We start from the raw sequence: 19200 nt of genomic DNA on the forward strand, positions 1-19200 counted from the left end.
TTTAAATTTGCGGGGTATCTTTTCCAGTGATGGTAGCTGTGTGGGACCTCCCGATTGGTGCAAGACCATGCACCTTGTGGCAACAATACCAGAAAGCCCTGTGCAATGTGTTTGCCTCATGGGTTCTTTGCTGAAGAATTCATAGCAACACATTGCTGTTAAGAACCAGTTGGTTTATTAGCAAAAGGTTTAACAATCACACTACCTGCCTCATCGAGGATCCCCTGAACCCAACTGACTGGGGTTTTATTGAGTCTTATGAACATCATGTGACTGGCTTAGCCACTCACAACTCAACAGCTCTACAAACCTGTGAGCATGCTCACCGGTGCATACATTACACCCTGCTGGAGTGTGTGTGAGAGAGAATCGGATCAAGCTTGACTGTGATACCCACATGGGCAAATAGCCTACTGATGCTCCCCATCAAGGATTATACATAAAGAATGGTTACTTGGCCAAGCTATTGGAGAGTGCTTAGTCCCCTGACGTAGTCCCTCAGGCAGGATCTCCACACCGAGGAGAAAAGAGAAAGAGTGATGATTGCTAACACTGGGGGGTGGGGGGTCACTGAATCCAATTGTAGCAGAACCTCTAGCTCCTTTTGATGAGATTGGCTCGCTCGGTGAAGATTGGGGATTAAACCTGAGACTCTGGGTGGGGCGTCCAAAACTAGAGATCATAAATATAAGATAGTTACTAATAAATCCAATAGTGAATTTGGGAGAAACTTCTTTACCCAGAGAGTGGTGAGAATGTGGAATGTAATGCCACAAGGAGTAGCTGAGGCGAATAGAACAGATACATTTAAGAGGAAGCTAGATAAGTACATGAAGGAGAAAGGAATAGAAGGATATGCTGCTGGGATGGGATGAGATGAAGAAGGGTGGGAGGAGGAGCATAGACTAGTTGGGTCAAATGGTCTGATTCTGTGCTGGAGGCGTGATGTAGCCTTCATGAACTCCGCCTCTACCACGTTTAGTCACTAAGATATTGAGGGAGCGCCTTTTAGAGATTTATGGCATTCTCTGGTATCGATTGTTTTGATATACTGTGAGCTTCGCAGATTTATTCAGGAAGTGTTTAAGGCTGATTCCTGAATGGGTGCTCCCCATTGGGAATGGCGCTGACTAGAAGTGCTGGTCTGGAAATTGTGGGTCCACAGCCTTTGATATTCCAACTAATAAAATAAATGGATTAATCCAAGGTTCCAGCTTTCACAACCAATGCTCCCAGCATTCACCACTGCTGACCGGGAGTGCCCCATCAGGCAATTGACCCTTGGAATTGGACTTTTTGGGGGCAAAATGGGCCCAAGTTTCGGTCCGCGCCTAAAACGGCGCAGCCCGGACCTGGGCTCCCGTTTTTCACGCCAGAAAGTGCGCCTAAAAAAAACTTACCTATTCTCCGGCTCCCTGCAGGTCCTCTGCAGCCGGGCGCGGCGCAGCACGAGCTGTAGGGGGCAGAGCCAGGTCCCTGCGCTGAAAACAGTGCCGGGACCTCTGCACATGCACTCTACAGTGGGCGCACATGTGCAGTAGCTCCAAGCACACAAAACTGTGGAGGGGCCCTGAAGCACGCAGCCCCTAGCCCTGGCCGAATGGCCTCACTGGGGCTGCGTGAATAAGGCTCCTTCCACCCGACCGGACCCGACCCCTGGTCTCCTCCCCTCCCACCACCTCCTCCCCGGACCTCCGTGACCCTGACGCCACCTACCTGTAAATCCAGCCCGAGGTCTTGGGGCCCGGCCGTTCAGCCTCCTTCTCTCCCTGCCCTTCCCCTCCCCTCCCCTCCCTCTCTCCCTTCCCCTTCTCTCCCCTCCCCTCCCCCCCTCTCTCCCTTCCCCTCCACTCCCCCCCCTCCCTCCTCCCTCCCTTCTCCCTCCCTTCTCCCTCCCTTCTCCCTCCCTTCTCCCTCCCTTCTCCCTCTCTCCCCCTCTCCCCCTCTCCCCCTCCCCCCTTCTCCCCCTCCCCCCTTCTCCCCCTCCCCTCGCTGTCAGAAACAGACAGACAGAGAGTGAGAGACACACTGTGGGGGTGGGGGGGGGGGGGGGGAGGACTCCCGGTGCTGCAGTCGGTAAGTAGAAAATGTTTTGTTTTATTGATTTTTTTTTAATGTATTTTTTATTAATTTTTTTTTTTGGATTGATTTATTGGTTGATTTATTGATGTATTTATCATTTATTATTGATGATGGCTCTTTATTTGTAAAACTGAAGTGTTTAAAATGTTTGTAAACTTCCCTTTAAACCCCCCCCCCCCCCCATTCCTACGCCTAATTTGTAACCTACGCCTGATTTTCTAAAGTGTAGACAAGGTTTTTTTCGAACGTACAAAAATCTTCACTTACTCCATTCTAAGTTAGTTTGGAGTAAGTTTTCACTGCCTAAACTTTGAAAACAGGCGTAAGTGGCCGGACACGCCCCCTTTTGAAAAAAAAAATTCTGTTCCAAAGTGAAACTGTTCTAACTGACTAGAACTGGAGCAAACTAAATGCCGAGAATTCAAGTTTCTAAGATACTCCATTCTAAACCAGTTGCTCCAAAAAAACAGGAGCAACTCAGGCCGAAACTTGGCCCCAATATTGCCAGCATCGATAGGGTGAAATTGTCCAAATATATTTTTTTCCTCATTCATTCATGGGATGTGGGCATTGTTGGCGAGGCTGGCATTTATTGCCCGTCGTTAATTGTTCTCGAGAATGTGGTGGAGAACTGCCGCCTTGAACCATTGCAGCCCTCATGGTGAAAGTCTTATTATAGTTTCTTGTAGTAGTTTGTTACGAGTCAACCACATTGTTGTGGGTCTGGCGTCATATAGGTCAGAATGACAGATTTCCTTCCCTAAAGGACATTAGTGAACCAGTTGGATTTTTAACGACACTCCGGTAGTTTCATGATCATCAATACCGATACTAGCTTTTTATTACAGATTTATTTAATTAACTGAATTTAAATTCTCCAACTGTCGTAGTGGGATTTGAGCTTGTCTCATTAGTCCAGGCCCTGGATTACTATCCCAGTAATATAACCGCTATGCTAACATACCCAATGTTTAATGATATTTGCTTTCTAAAAGTTTAATGAAAGATTTCCGACTCTGAATTTGCTCGAAACCAAGTAAGCAAGCCCCGTGTCTCTCTTCCCAGCTCCCATAGAGTACGAGAATTATTACGACAAGTTATCTGCTGCAGCAAATCGCACCGTGGTCTCTTCCAAGAATGGAGGGATGATGAAAAGGTAAAGAGCGCAAATGTGGTTTAAACTTTCTCCAGTCGTGTCCATTAGATTTTGCTCTTTAGATCAGAACGTGCTGCGCTCATGAATCCAATGGGGATTAGCAGGAATTCAGGGAGCCTAAATTTAACTCTGCTAGAGCCAGACTTGGACATACACACCTGTGGTGATTAATGGTGAAGGCAGAAAGTCTGAGCGGAAACACATTTCTTATTGGAATTGTAGTGGAAATGGAGCATTCGTTGTTCAATAGGAATTCAGTTGAGTTGTACCAATGCTGGTGTCTTCATCCCAAATATCAGGATAAGAGTTGGTCAGGAATGCAGAGATGTGCAAAGACCTCCAGCCTCTGACACCAGCAAGAGTTAAGGATTGAGGTCCAAGAGATAGGGAGGAGTTGGGCGTTTGGGTCGCGGCGACCAGGGGGAGTTGGGCAATTGGGTCTGGGTGACCAGGGGGAGTTGGGCAATTGGGTCTGGGAGACCAGGGGGAGTCTGGGCTTTGGGTCTGGGAGACCAGGGGGAATTGGGGCTTTGGGCCTGGGAGACCAGGGGGAATTGGGGCTTTGGGTCTGGGAGACCAGGGGGAGTCTGGGCTTTGGGTCTGGGAGACCAGGGGGAATTGGGGCTTTGGGTCTGGGAGACCAGGGGGAATTGGGGCTTTGGGCCTGGGAGACCAGGGGGAATTGGGGCTTTGGGCCTGGGAGACCAGGGAGAATTGGGGCTTTGGGTCTGGGAGACCAGGGGGAATTGGGGCTTTGGGCCTGGGAGACCAGGGGGAATTTGGGGCTTTGGGCCTGGGAGACCAGGAGGAGTTGGGGCTTTGGGTCTGGGAGACCAGGGGGAGTCCGGGCTTTGGGTCTGGGAGACCAGGGGGAGTCCGGGGCTTTGGGTCTGGGAGACCAGGGGGAGTCCGGGCTTTGGGTCTGGGAGACCAGGGGGAATTGGGGCTTTGGGTCTGGGAGACCAGGGGGAGTCCGGGCTTTGGGTCTGGGAGACCAGGGGGAATTGGGGCTTTGGGTCTGGGAGACCAGGGGGAGTCTGGGGCTTTGGGTCTGGGAGACCAGGGGCAGTTGGGGCTTTGGGTCTGGGAGACCAGAGGGAGTTTGGGGCTTTGGGTCTTGGAGATCAAGGAGAGTTGGGGCTTTGGATCTGGGAGACCAGAGGGAGCTGGGCGATTGGGTCAGGGGGAGCTGGGGCTTTGGGTCTGGGTGACCAGGGGAATCAGAAAGCTTTGGGTCTGAGAGAATTGGGGCTTTGAGTCTGGGAGACCGGAGGAGTTAGGCCACTACTAATATTTTGACTATCTGTTTTTAAATAGAAAAGATGGGTCCTCTGCATATACGAGGGACAGGATCAGGGAATCGAAGTAGAATAACCTAACGCTTAAAACCTCACTAGGATAGATCTTGATTTATTGCGATAGTGTCAAGTGGGTGATGGCAAGTTTTACATCTCTCCCCATTTTTATTTCTATTGACTGTTAAAGGTGCTATATAAATGCAAGCTGTTGTTGTGCAACAGAGAGCAATGAGGTGCAGTGTGGCTATGGAATAAACCACTGACATTTCCTTTTTAACAAGTGTAGCATTAACTGTAACTGCCCAAGGCCCTGAAGTGGATACATGTTGAGTGAACATTCCCATTGAATGAGCAGAGTATCCATCCGCTCTAAAAGGGAAGTTGTTGATGTTGCCATTAGTGATCATGCCCCATGCTTCTAGCCGTGTTTGTCATTAACCGCCATGTTTCAATCTTTTGTGTTTCAGATACTTTCCTAATTTTTTACATTTACCCAACAGGTATACCAATAAAATGACTGCTCGCTGACGCATTTTGTGTGTGTATTTTAGCACCGTGGCAACCAGTGAGCACAGACTGCGCCTCTTAACAGCATGCCTCACTCACCAGCAATTAACACCCCCGCTTTGCAATGCCTGACTAACATGTTTTAACACTAGCGATCAAACCTTCATGGATATTATCACCAGATACTTTATATTGTAGGCCATTTATATTGCCGTTGGCCAGAGTTTCCACCATCAGTTCTAGAAGCATGTACAACAACAATAGCAATGTGAACCTGTTGGATTTGCTAAACCTAGTTTTCAGGAGGAACCAGAATTTTTTTAGACCCAAGCAAAAGGGAATTGGAGCAACCCCTACTGGCAGAGAGCAGCTAACGCAGCACAAACTGGTGTTCCCAGTGTGCATATTTACCAAAACCAGTCGTTTGCACAAAATCCACGCTGCAGGAACTGGGGGTGCGAATACCGAAATAACTTTGTAAGCTAAACTTGCGGCCAGCTTTCACAAGCCTTGGTTAAGGGAGACAACAAAAAAATCAGCCAAGGCTCCTGCTTCTGGATGCTATCACGTGGCCCCCTCCTGGAAAGTGCGTGCATGTGAATGTCCGGTTAGGATGGGATCAGAGCAAAAGGTGAAACGCTGCAGATGCTGGAAATTCAAACAGAAAATGCTGGAAACACTCGCCTGCGGAGAGAGAGATGGTAGGGTCAACGCTTCAGTGGGTTCTCTGCCGAAAGGTCATCCGTCTGAATCATGAACCCTGCCTCCTCACCGCAGAAGATGGGGTCGGGTTTACCCATGCCCGAGCTGCTTTTCCAATGCTTTGCTGCCATGCTACAGCCAATAGTCATCGACACACGAGTCTTGTGCAGCCTGCAACACCACCAAAGCACCCCTTCTCCCAAATGACAAAGGACAGTGGCTGGGAAGTGTCATATCTGGGGCTCTGCTGACATCCTGCTTGTTTAATCGGGTGCTGCCACCAACAGCGGGAGACTTGGGAGCTGAGGGCCCTAAACTCCACTCCAGAGATCTTCAGATTCCCTGTTTAAAACTATGGGCTAGAATTTACAGTGGGTAATAACGGCAAATGAAGAGCACCCGCCGTCATCGCCCCTTTAAAACTGACCGCAACTTCAGGATTTAGCGCATTGCGTATCTAAACTCAAACCCTGATGTTGCAGTCAGTCATTCACTGCTCTGACACTGGCTGCGCTGCCCCCCCCCCCCCCCCCCCCCAATAGCCGGTAGCAGGGAATTCAGTGAAACTGATAACTTGGGCTTTTCCGTGGTAATTATCACTGCTAAATACCCCATTAAATATTGGGCCTTGTTGGAATAGGGTATTGACTACTAAACAAATGTTCTGGCCCTGAAAAACACATTTTAATTTTGTCGATTGTCACATTTCTCCATTATGATTAAAAATTACAATTTTTAAGCAAGTTATAAAAAAATTGTTTTTATATTTTTTTTAAATTTGTTCATGATTATTTTAGATTCTGCCTTCACCCCATGTGAGAGCCCCAATCTTTGTTTTTGCTCTCTAACATTTTGAAAGTCAGGATAAAAGCAGGTTCTCATTTCCTGCTTCCCTGTCTGCAGAATTCACACAATGTGATTGGTTGCTCAGAGCTCGCAGCTCGCGCTAGGGAATCCCCACTACGCAGCACTGAAATCTCTTGCGTCTCAAAAAAGGCAAACTTCTCGTCATCGAGATTGGAGCCAGCGGCGAACACCTTTGCTTCATTGCTGACTGCAAATTCCTGTATCAAAATTTGTCCTGCTCGCTCGTCCGCGTGTGTGGATGTTGGACGAGAACAGAATAGTGATGCGCCGTGTCCCACACTGAAGGACTATGCGGCCGACCAGTACAGAAACTACATTCATAAAAACATTCCAGAGAAGGTGTCCTGTTGTGTTTCTGCTAACGCCATCAGTGTACAGTTAAAGCTCCTTTTTTAAAGAAGATTGTCAGCAGCTCGGGAAACAAAGGAGTTTAAAAATCCCTGTTAACACTGCCACAGGATCAATGCTGAAAGTCACAGTTTAAGAAAATTTAAATGCTCATAATCCAAAGCACTACTCCTCAAGGTTTGGAATTTTAGCTTATTCACAAGAACAATATAAGAAATAGGAGCTGGTATAGGACATTCGGCCCCTCGAGCCTGCTCCGCCATTCAATAAGATCATGGCTGATCTGATCCTGATCTGAGCTCCATTTCCCTGCCCGCTCCCCAAAACCCTTGACTCCCTTATCGTTCAAAAATCTGTCTATCTCCACCTTAAATATATTCAAAGACCCAGCCTCCACAGCTCTCTGGGTAGAGAATTCCAAAGATTCACGACCCTCTGAGAAAAGAAATTCCTCCTCATCTCCGTCTTAAATGAGCGGTCCCTTATTCTGAAACTATGCCCCCTAGTTCTAGATTCCCCCACAAGGGGAAACATCCTCTCTGCATCTACCTTGTCAAGACCCCTCAGAATCTTATACATTTCAATAAGATCATCTCTCATTCTTCCAAACGCCAAATATTATAGGCCCAACCTGCTGAACCATTCTTTACATGACAACCCCTTCATCTCCGGTTTATTCAGATTCATCATAAACTGCCCTAAGCTTGATTTAGATTCTGATTCACTTCTGTGTCTGTTCTTTTAAACATGAACAGCAGTGAACATTGACAGGAAGAAAAATGTGCTTTTGTTTCCAATGGAATATTATGGGAGGGGAAAATTGACCTCCAAAACAGGCCCTATGATTTTCCTGCACCGTGGTGTGGTACCTCCTAGATAGTAGAATATGTTACCTCTAGGTAGCTCCAATATGTTTTTATTACAAATGTGACTGCTCTTTGTTCAATAATTAACTGCACTTTACAGATCAGAAGGTCCCACATTTGACCCCCGGTCTGTACTGTGCTTGCTGATCTCAACCAGTACGGATTGTTCCACTACCCCTTTGCTAGAGACAGAGAATTCTTCCCGGTATTCCCCCTGCTGTTCATTGTCTGCTGACCCCTTTGCTGGATAGTGCACGTGAGCATACTGAGCGAGAACAGGATTAGGGGCTCAGCTGAGATGGCCTCGGTGGCCAAACGGCCTGCCCACCGTCGACTGTGCAAGGTCAGACATGAAGAATGACTGCTCGGGTGAGGTATTCTAGGCCAGCCCTACCGTAGATCCATATCCCAAGCCCGAGTCAGTGTTTTCAGGGAAGGAGGGGAGAACAGGAAATTTCAAATACTTTAAAATAAAGCAAAGTGTCTGGCTGCTCACCTGAAGCAACAGCATATTTTTTTAATAGAAAATCAGTAACTATACTAAAGTATATCATAAAAGTAACCAGTCATGGATGAATTCCAAAGATGTGTGCGAATGTTCGGCCAGTCTCACTATCAGGCTTTTATATATGTGTTTATAATTGTTTGTTGTTCTGAGTTCCCAGCTGGTGGTACTTGTGAATTAACCCATTTGATGACCTCTCTTTCTTTCTTGCTGTATAGGATTACCAGTCTATTACCTGGCAATAATTCCAAACCCAATAGCAGTAATTCAATCAATGTTATGGCGCCGCCTCCAGGTAAGGAACAGTATTGCAACCAAATCTGCTTCAAAAGACTCTGGAAAGAATATTAGTATTTTGAGTGTCTGTAGATTAAAACTCTGGTTCTCCCCAGGGCTGCAGTGGGCAATTGTACATTCCTGTATGGTTTCTGCTCCTCTATCTGGCTGCTAGCTAGCCCTGCTAGAAAGTGCATGCATGTGAATGTTCAGCTGATATTGGGGTCAGGCATTGAGCTGCCATTGCACAGGTATGCTGATTATAAACAGGCAGTGGACCCCAATATAAGTCCCAGTCATTGAATCCCCTCACTGTTGTTGTCACTTCGTAGCCATCCCGTTCGTTGCCCCAGCAACTTTTCAGTACCAACCTGATCCACTGCGCCTGCATCAGTTAGCCTGAAAGGCCAAATTTGTCCTGTACGCAAACTTTTCAACGAAACTTTGTCCACCTGTTCACTCTCAAAATGCAACAGCTTAAAATAAAAACAGAAATTGCTGGAAGACACTCAGTAGGTTAGGCAGCATCTGTGAAGAGAGAAACAGAGTTAACGTTTCAGCTCGATGACTTGTGGTCAGACCTGGAAGAAGTTCGAGATGTTGATTTATGAGGAAAGGTTGGGCCCATACCCTTTGGAGTTTAGAAGAATGAGAGGTAATCTTATTGAAACATATAAGATACCGAGGGGCTTCGACAAGGTAGATGCGGAGAAGATGTTTCCCCTCGTGGGGGAATCTAGAACTAGGGGGCATAGTTTAAGAATAAGGGGTCATCCATTTAGAACTGAGATGAGGAGGACTTTCTTCTCTGTTGTAAATCTGTCATTCTCTGCCCCACAAAGCTGTGGAGGCTGTCTCATTGAACATATTTAAGGTGGAGATAGACAGATTTTTGAGCGCTAGGGAATATGGAGAGCAGGCAGGGAAGTAGAGCTGAACTAAAGTTAAGATCAGTCATGATCTTATTAAATGGCAGAACAGGCTCGAGGGGCCGAATGGCCTACTCCTGCTCCAAATTATTATGTGCTTGTGTAGATGGAACAGTTTATGAGCAAGTGCAGAGCCAGGATAAAAGGTGCAGGAGTGGGAGGGATTAGGGAGAGACGGGGGAAAGAAAGACTTGCATTTCCATAGCGCCTTTCACGATCTCGGGACGTCACAATGTGCTTTACAGCCAATGAAGTACTTTTGAAATGTAATCACTGTTGTAATGTAGGAATCGCGGCAGATAATCTGTTTTAATGATGTTGATTGAGGTATAAATATTGGCCAGGATATCAGGGATAACTCCTTTTGAAATAGTTCCTGGGGATCCTTTATATCCACCTGGGAGAGCAGACGGGGCCTCTGTTTAACATCCCATCCGAACGACTGCACCTCCGACACTGCAGTACTCCCTCAGTTCTGCACTGGGAGTGTCAGCCTAGATTGTTGCGCCCAAGTCTCATGAAGTGGGATTTGAACCCCCTGAGTCAGAGACGAGAGTGCTGCCCACTGAGCCACGGCTGATACTGGGAGGAAAGAACACAAGTCTGTGATGATGCGGCAGGCTGAAATGCAGCAGCTTCGCATTCTCGAGTCTGTCACCATCTGTAAAGGGAAAAGAAAGGTTAATGTTTTGAGTGTCAGAGGTTCTGAGGAAAGCGACCAGACTTGCTCTCTGTTTCTGCCCTGGACAGGTCTTGCTAATTCTTAGTTGTGCCACTAGATGGCATTGTTGCCCTGTGTTATAACCAGAAACTCCACAATGGGCAGAATGAGCAAAATCTGGCCGCTCCGATCTTTCTCATCAATACCCAGCTCCTGCAAACCAATTTTAGTGATGTTGGTTAAGGGATAAATATTCTCCAGGTCACTGGGAGAACTCCCCTGCTATAAACCCTCAAAATAAATAGGTAAACTTTAAGTTATGGCTAGCCATAATTGATTGACAATCCTAACACAATAGATGTGGGAATTATAACGTCTAAAGTTATTGCAATGCTTATGCAGTTGTGTTTTTTCTGTGTTTATTAGCAGAGGCATTGTATGCCAGTGTTGCTGTTGCACAACATGAAAATCCAAACAACTACCGAGTGCTTTATGACTACACTGCTCAGGTAAGGCTGTGCTCTTCTGCAGAAATCATCTTTTGCCACATCCCACAGATGGCAGTCTTTTAACGTATATTTGTTCTCTGAATGTAGGCGACATTGGCAAGGCCGCATTTATTGCCCATCCTTTTGGCCCTGGGCAGGTGTTGGTGGACTGCCCTCTCCAAGAACGGGGTAGCAATTGTACAACTGAATCGCTTCTTTATTTTGACTCTCCCAGGAGATTACATGATGGGTAGGAACAAGGTTCCCATTAAGCTGCTCGGCCGCGCAGCAGTCTGGAGGTCACGCGCAGGCCGTTCACCGGTTTTACTGTAGGGGATAACTGCGCATACGCCAAGATTTGAATGGGCTGCGTAGCCGGTTAAAGGGCACGTGCACAGGAAAAAAAATGACAGGTGGGAAGTGTCTCATTACGGTGCTCTGCCCTTCATGAATGTGGGGCAGGCTTGTTGGATCAGTAAAGCCAGTGAGCGGCCTGCGTGTGACCTCCAGACCGCTGCGCGGCCGTGCAGCTTAATGGGAACCTTGTTCCTACCCACCAGGTAATCTCTTGGGAGAGTCAAAATAAAGAAGCGATTCAGTTGTACAACTGCTATCCCTTTTCTTGCCCGTCAGTTTTCCGATGTTCGTACTTCAGAGTGTAGACCGAGTTAACCACACGGTGTGGACTAAAGGATAGAGGTGGCAGATTCCATTAGTGATTGCAACAATTGTGGAGCTTTCTGCTAACATAATATTGAGATTAAATCTGGGGCCTCGCTGGTTTCTATGGGCCAGCTCTTGAGCTACAGAATGGAGCAATTAAAATCATTTTTAATGTAAGTTCTTGTTATCAGGTCTACAGGTATTAGTGCAGGGGAACAACATATTTTTCCCATTTCGAACCCCCAGTATAAGCATCATGCGTCAAGCATTCCCAGGTCAGGTATAGCACGGTCCTATGCAAAGTGAAACTGCCTTTACTCTTCCCCAACCGTACGTCTCGGCCCCATCCTCAGTGGAGTGCACCAGTGAGTCATTTTTCCATTTACCACTTAGACATTCTTTGGTATCTTTTGAATGAGATTGCCAATGGGTGTAGAATTCCGGCCAGTTTTGAGCTCTGGGGCCCTGGCTACAAACAACAGGACTGAAACTGCCCAACTTTAAAGGAATGGTAGCATAGTGGTTGTCACTGGACTAGTTAATCCAGAGGCCTGGAGTAATAGAAACATAGAAACATAGAAAATAGGTGCAGGAGTAGGCCATTCGGCCCTTCTAGCCTGCACTGCCATTCAATGAGTTCATGGCTGAACATTCAACTTCAGTACCCCATTCCTGCTTTCTCGCCATACCCCTTGATCCCCCTAGTAGAAAGGACCTCATCTAACTCCTTTTTGAATATATTTAGTGAATTGGCCTCAACAACTTTCTGTGGTAGAGAATTCCACAGGTTCACCACTCTCTGGGTGAAGAAGTTCCTCCGCATCTCGGTCCTAAATGGCTTACCCCTTATCGTTAGACTGTGACCTCTGGTTCTGGACTTCCCCAACATTGGGAACATTCTTCCTGCATCTAACCTGTCTAACCCCGTCAGAATTTTAAATGTTTCTATGAGGTCCCCTCTCATTCTTCTGAACTCCATGATCTGGAGACATGAGTTCAAATCTCCCCATGGCAGCTGGGGAATTTAACTTCAATTTTAAAAATAAATAAATCTGGAATAAAATGTCATTGTCAATAATGGTGACCATGTAAATACCGGATTGTTGTAAAAACCCAAATGGTTCGCTGATGTTCATTAGGGAAGGAAATCTGCCGCCCTTACCCGGTCTGGCCTATGTGACTCCAGACCCACAGCAATGTGGTTGACTCTTAACAGCTCTCTGAAATGGGACTAGCAAGCCACTCGGTTGTATTCAAGAAGGCGGCTCACCACCACCTTCTCAAGGGGCAATTAGGGATGGGCAATAAATGCCGGCCTTGCCAGCGACGCCCACATCCCGTGAATGTGGGAGTCTCGGGCATTACACCGAGGAGATCCAATTTTTAAAAACTTTTCTGTCTCGTCAGAACAACGACGAACTGGATATAACCGCCAACGACATAATCCAAATCACAGACGAGAGCGAGGATGGCTGGTGGACAGCGAGTAGGAATGGAAGGAGTGGCTTAGTCCCCAGCACCTACTTGGAGAAAGCCTAAGAGAACCAAAGCCCGACCGCGATATGAATCTAGCTGCACATTTCTTGGAATAAATTGAGGAACAGTAAGACCAATGGTCTTCAGAAATGTCCAGCAAGCTGCTTAAGTTTACGTGAAGTAGTTGGGTGGGAACCTACACAGTTTAATTAAATTTGATGTTCAACTGTTACACCTGTAGCTTTTATCTGTATATGTAGCCTCACTTATTGACTAGTTGTTGTGGTAAAGTCATGTGAAATGATGCTACAAAAGTCTATTTTAAGCTCTGTGCGTATTGCTACATGAATAATTTATTCATGCAGTACAAGAAATTCAATTTTTGCACTAATGAATCCCCCCCCGATCTTGAGATAGCTAATATTTTGAGCATTGCTAGTGTTGTGGTGAGGGAATACAGCATTTAGCATTTCCAGTTAAGGTGCAATCAATCAGATGCAGTGTAAAACTCCCTTTACTCTGTCCCAACAGTGTGCTTCAGCCAGAATAGTCCCTACTGCACCAGTGTGTCATTTTTCCATTTCCCACAGCAACCATCCCGTGGTCCAAGTTGGTTGAATTGCTAACTTGGAGCAGTGTGTGCCGTGGATCCATGTCCTCTTAAATGAGACAAATGGAGACTTGCACCTGGGCTCAGTTTGACACTCCCTGTCCCAGAAGTTAAAGGTCAGACAGTATTTTATTATTTACTCCTGTTCCTCTCCTTCCTTGCCCCTTCCTGCACTATGCTTGCTGAGTGGGCCGCAAGACCCCTGTAAATGCCCCTTTGTAACCAGTTGCTGGGGAAACTTGAGTGTGGCCTCGGTGACCCATATATATATATTTCTCCCGTCCCGCCCCCCTGCTCCTCTCCCATTATGTCCCCACCTTTCCTGAAGTCACTAACTCCTTTGTTGGGGGTCAGGTTGCAGAGGCAGCTCATTCGAATGGTCATTATTCATGGCTCGGCCACGACATGTAGTTCGAGCTGATCGACCACAGGAGGCATCACAGCCGCCCTCCATTCTGTCCTCACCCCAACATCCACATCCAGAAGGTTTTTCTGGACAGCAACCTGAAGCAAGAACCCGTAGAGGCTTATTTCCTTCCCTGACCGAGGGAAATCGAGCCTAGCTGTAACTGTGTATTTCCAATATTTTTTCTCTTCCTGGGTTGTGCGAGTACCCTTTTATACAGTAAATGATTCGTTTTAAATAATTTTAAGAGTTTTAAGTGATTTGGAGCAGTTGGTGTGTGTAACAAAATCTAAAGTCTGGATCACCTCCTGTCTACAAAGTCTTGTATATGTGCAAACCCCCAGCTCTCTTCCTGTTGTCACCATCTTTGGTCACACTTTTATGTCAACATTTAACATTAAAACTGTTTATATACAAGAATTCCAGTCTAAATCTTAAACAGCTACCTGTAGTGATGTAGTTGCACATTCTTGGCCATTAGATGGTGCTACGGTGTGCGTCTTCTCCCAACTTGTAGCATGTTCGATATCAAAGTTTGTATTCATCAACTGAGCGTGAACAACTCGCACATCTTAAATAAAAGTGTAATTGTGCTATTAAATACTTTGAATTTTGCATACATCTGTGTATGTGTCTGGTAACAGTTGCAGCACTGTGATCCTGTATTTAAAAAATAAAGTTACATATAATTTTATATATATATTTCATCATAGAGTTCAGGTGAGAGTGCCAGAGGAGTGTCAGCACAGTAATAGATTTCTAGTGATTTTAAAATATTAACCATGTAAATAGTTAAGGAAGCAAACTAATATATAGCCACAAGGCTCATTTGTGTAAACTGTGGCTTTTTCAGATCTGTGTAGACTTGTCTCATACAAAATTCTAAATAAAGTTGGTTTATAAATTTGTGTTTTGTCATGTGATTTTGTTTCTTTTCCCCAGTTTCTCTCTTCCTCTCTTGAAAGTGCTGACTCTTTACTGGAGGATAGTTGGACAAGCAGAAAGTACCCTCTGTCACCTCACCCAGGCTAATGGTAAAAGAAAAAAAGACATGCATTTATATAGCGCCTTTCACAACCACCACGCATCCCAAAACACTTTACAGCCAATGAAGTACTATTGGGAGTGTAGTCACTGTTGTAATGTGGGAAATGCGGCAGGCAATTTGTGCACAGCAAGCTCCCACAAACAGCAATGTGATGATGACCGGATATTCTGTTTTTGTTCTGTTGATTGAGGGATAAATATTGGCCCCGGGAGCGAGCAAACGGGTCCTTGCCCACTGAGCACATTGGGGAGCCCCAGACAATACTTTCGTGGCATCACTTTGGGATGGAATAGCGTCCATGCCCTAGAGGTTAAAGGTCAGTCTGACTACTGTGCCACTTCCTCCAGCTTGCTTCCTGTGCGTTTTTTTTTTAACTTACCGTACACAAGAAACCTTGCAATACATATTTAAGTCAATTGACATGCACACATGGTCAAGGTCATAAGTTTATGTGCTACAACTTGTATTTATATTGCGCTTTTAACATAGTAAAACATCCCAAGGTGCTTCACAGGAGCATTATGAAACAAAATTTGACACAGAGCCACATAAAGAGAAATTAGGACAGATGACCAAAAGCTTGGTCAAAGAGTAGGTTTTAAGGAGCACCTTAAAGGAGGAAAGAGAGGCTGCCAGATTTAATTAATGATTGGTACAGGACTGTCACTTCTGGGAATGCCACTGGGTGGGGATGAAACAGCCAAGTGAAAACCTTATACTTAGAGGCCATTTAGCCACAGTGAGCTTATGGTTAAGCCTTTACAACAAACCGTGCAGGAGCAGGGCTCGAACTATTGTTAAAACATTGTGTTGCCTGGTTGGTGATGCAGAACCATTGAGCGTGGGGAATGGACTGAGATTTAAGTCCCAACTGGTGCAACCAGGGGGGAAAAATGAGAATTTTATTTTACGCAGCGAGTTGTTACAATCTGAAACACACTGCCTGAAGGCATGGTGGAAGCAGACTCTTATAATAACTTTCAAAAGGGAATTGGATAAATACTTGAAAAGGAGAAATTTTCAGGACTATGGGGAAAGAGCATGGGGAGTGGGACTAATTGGATCGCTTTTTCAAAGCACCAGCACGATGAGCCGAATGACCTCCTTCTGTGCCATGTGATTCTAACCCTTTGTTCGTCCTTTGTGGCCAGACTGAGGAGGCTGGAACTCGAGTAACCCGTGATTAGAGTGTAGTTTGTATTTGTGAATCGCACCAATACACGCAACACAATGAGGCAGCCCGATGACCCTTCTGTTGAATGACTTGAGACATTCATGCATAGACCTTGGGAAGGTCTCTAATTTCTCAGTCGCAGTTCAAATTGATCTTTTAGTCGATACACTTGCAAAATTGGGGTGTTGGGGAGTTGGACTGCAGTCACCATTTTTCCACGTATTTAAATACATTCAAGAATACAGCATCATCATCATCATCATCGGCAGTCCCTTGAAACGAGGATGACTTGCTTCCACGCCAAAAAAGGTTGAGTTCACAGGTGTTTCAATGAAGGACCTAATATTCCAGATCCCGAGCTGCATCCCGAAGGGTGGAAGATGCCTGTGCGTGGATTGTTTTAACGTGTGGAGGCCATTGCACACCAGTCACCACACGGGCTTGGCAGAGCTAGGTCTTGGTCCAGTGGTAAGGGTTATCCACGACGACTGGAAACCTTCTCTGCTGCACGGGCACATCACAGTGTAGGCTGGCCCGTGTTGCCCCTGGCCCTGAACTCACGCCTTCCCCCTGGGCCCCGATCACATCCCTCCACAGTCTCTCACTGCTCCTGCTGTATCTGCCCACGCTCCAATCACCGACCTCGACCTTGATGATGTCACTCTTTGCTGCCGTCGCCCTCCTGCACCAGCTCGTGCTGCTCGCTGAAGTGACCTCCACGCTGTTCCCGGGGCCTCCAAGATCCAAGGATACAAGAAGCTTGATCAGCCAAGGCATTCAAAGATGCCCCCTCCACAGTAAGCATGATCACTGATGCTATGTGGGAACAGAGGGAATCAGATAGAGATGAACTGCAATTTGATAAAAGAGGGAAAGCCTCTTACAGCGACTAAAGGGCAGCATCTCTGAAACAAGATCTCGCAAAATTCTTCGGCAGACTTTACAAGTGGCCGCAGTAACATTGTCTACCCACAGGTGGTGCCACAGAGCTACTAGCTGTCACTAGTCCTGGCAGCACCACCAGCAAATAGTAGGAATTACACTACTTGCTGTTCTAAATTTTACTTTCTGTGCATTTTCTCCCTTTTAATCTTCCACTCCTGAAGGAAGTAGAGGAAGAAGGTGCAAAAAAAGGATTTTCAAGAATGCAGTCAAAATTGACAAGTTTTCTTTATCAATAGCGGTTGAACGGGCTGCGGCTCTTAAGAAATGAGAAGACTGAGGGATGACCTGATAGAGGTCGGTTAAGATTATGAAAGAGTTCAATAGGATAAACATACATAAGATATTTCTGCCTGTAGACCAGAGCTAGGGGCCATCAATACAAGATAGTCACCAATAAATCCAATAGAGAATTCAGGAGAAACATCTTTACCCAGAGAGTGGTGAGAATGTGGAACTCACTACCACAGGGAGTGGTTGCGGCGAATAGTACCAATGTATTTAAGGGGAAGCTACAGGAGAGAGCAAGGAATAGAGGGCTATGCTGATGAAGTTAGACGAAGAGGGGTGGGAGGAGGCTTGTGTGGAGCATAAACACCAGCATGGACTGGTTGTGTTTTTTTTAAACTCATGGGATCTAGGTGTCACTGGCAAGGCCAGCATTTATTGCCTGTCCCTAATTGTCCTCCAGAAGGTGGTGGTGAGCTGGTATTTCAGAGGGCAGTTAAGAGTCAACCACATAGCATTGGATCTGGAGTCACACATAGGCCAGGCCGGGGTTAGGTAGGCAGGTTTCCTTCCCTCAGGGGCATTAGTGAACCAAATGGGTTTAGTATGACAATTTCATGGTCACCATTAATGATACTAGCCTTTAATTCCAGATTTTTTTTTATAATCTGAATTTAAATTCCCCAGCTGCCGAGGTGAAATTTGAACTTGTGTGTCCAGATCATTAGTCCAGGCCTTTGGATTACCAGTCCAGTAACAGCACCAATGTGTTACCGTTCTCCATTGTACCAAATGGCCTGTTGCAGTGCTGTACATTGTATGGAATAATTCATGCTAGGCTGTAATTCGATAGATGCTTCCCGTACCTCACTCAACGGCCATTGCAGAACCGAGATGCCAATTTTAGTGATAGCCATACTTGGCCGTAAGGACCGTCACAGGCAAGTCTGATCCTATCCGCACTCTTCCAGCAGAAGTCCACTGGATGAGGATAGAGATAGGGATGAGGATAAGGAATGAGGAAGGACCCGGGCATGATATTTCCCTTTCCTATAATGAGACCACAGGATCACTGAGATCAATTGTCGCAGTCCCACCACCACTTCAGCTGAGTTTGTTGATCTGAGCCAAGGCAGCAATAGTAGGGTTGGGCACCACAATGGACCTAAGCACCTTGGTCCAGCAGGGGGGAGGGGGGGGGGGGGGGGAGGAGGGGAAACGAGAATTCCTGACTTTTGGCAGCTGGGCAATCCTGGAAAGGCCTCATTGAGGTTTTTGAAAGGAATTAAAGTTTTTTTTAAACTCATTCACAGGATATGGGTGTCGTTGGCTAGGCCAGCATTTATTGCCCTTGAGAAGGTGGTGGTGAGCTACCATTTTAGAGGGTAGTTAAGAGTCAACCACATTGCTGTAAGTCTGAAGTCACATATAGGCCAGACCGGGTAAAGACGGCAGATTTCCTTTCCAAAGGGAGATTAGTGAACCAGATGGGTTTTTACGACAAGCCGGTAATTTCAAGGTCACCATTACTGATAGTAGCTTCTTTTGTTAAATTCCAGATTTATTTATTTTATTTAATTAACTAAATTTAAATTCCCCAGCTGCCGTGATGGGATTTGAACTCTCCAGTTCATTAGTCCAGGCCACCTTTTGTAATGTAGGAAACGCGGCAGCCAATTTGCGCACAGCAAGCTCTCACAAACAGTAATGTGATAATGACCAGACAATCTGTTTTTTAGTGATGTTGGTTGAGGGATAAATAAATATTGGCCAGGACACCAGGGATAATTCCCTGCTCTTCTTCAAAATAGTGCCATGGGATCTTTTACATCCACCTGAGAACAGATGGGGCTTCGGTTTAACGTCTCCCTCAACACTGCACTGGAGTGTCAGTGCAAATTTTTGTGCTCAAGTCTCGAGTGGGTATAGTGGTGATCACAGTCATTGTTCTGACACTGACCCATAAAT

General features: G+C 46.1%; 1 protein-coding gene across 2 annotated transcripts in view; it reads left to right on the top strand.

The window, feature by feature from the left end:
• Window positions 1-14729, top strand: part of pstpip1a (proline-serine-threonine phosphatase interacting protein 1a) — an 83684-nt gene extending 68955 nt beyond the window's left edge. The window contains exons 12-16 of one of the 2 annotated variants that reach the window (XM_070869955.1): window positions 3148-3238; window positions 5004-5036; window positions 8550-8626; window positions 10624-10706; window positions 12756-14729. In XM_070869955.1, coding sequence (XP_070726056.1) covers window positions 3148-3238; window positions 5004-5036; window positions 8550-8626; window positions 10624-10706; window positions 12756-12887 — 416 coding nt within the window. In that variant the 3' untranslated portion in view covers window positions 12888-14729. The remainder of the gene's footprint in view (window positions 1-3147; window positions 3239-5003; window positions 5037-8549; window positions 8627-10623; window positions 10707-12755) is intronic. The other variant, XM_070869957.1, reaches the window with a different exon arrangement.
• Window positions 14730-19200: the final 4471 nt, after the last annotated feature.

The sequence above is a fragment of the Pristiophorus japonicus genome, unplaced genomic scaffold, assembly GCF_044704955.1.
Source record: "Pristiophorus japonicus isolate sPriJap1 unplaced genomic scaffold, sPriJap1.hap1 HAP1_SCAFFOLD_1045, whole genome shotgun sequence".
Lineage (NCBI taxonomy): Eukaryota > Metazoa > Chordata > Chondrichthyes > Pristiophoridae > Pristiophorus > Pristiophorus japonicus.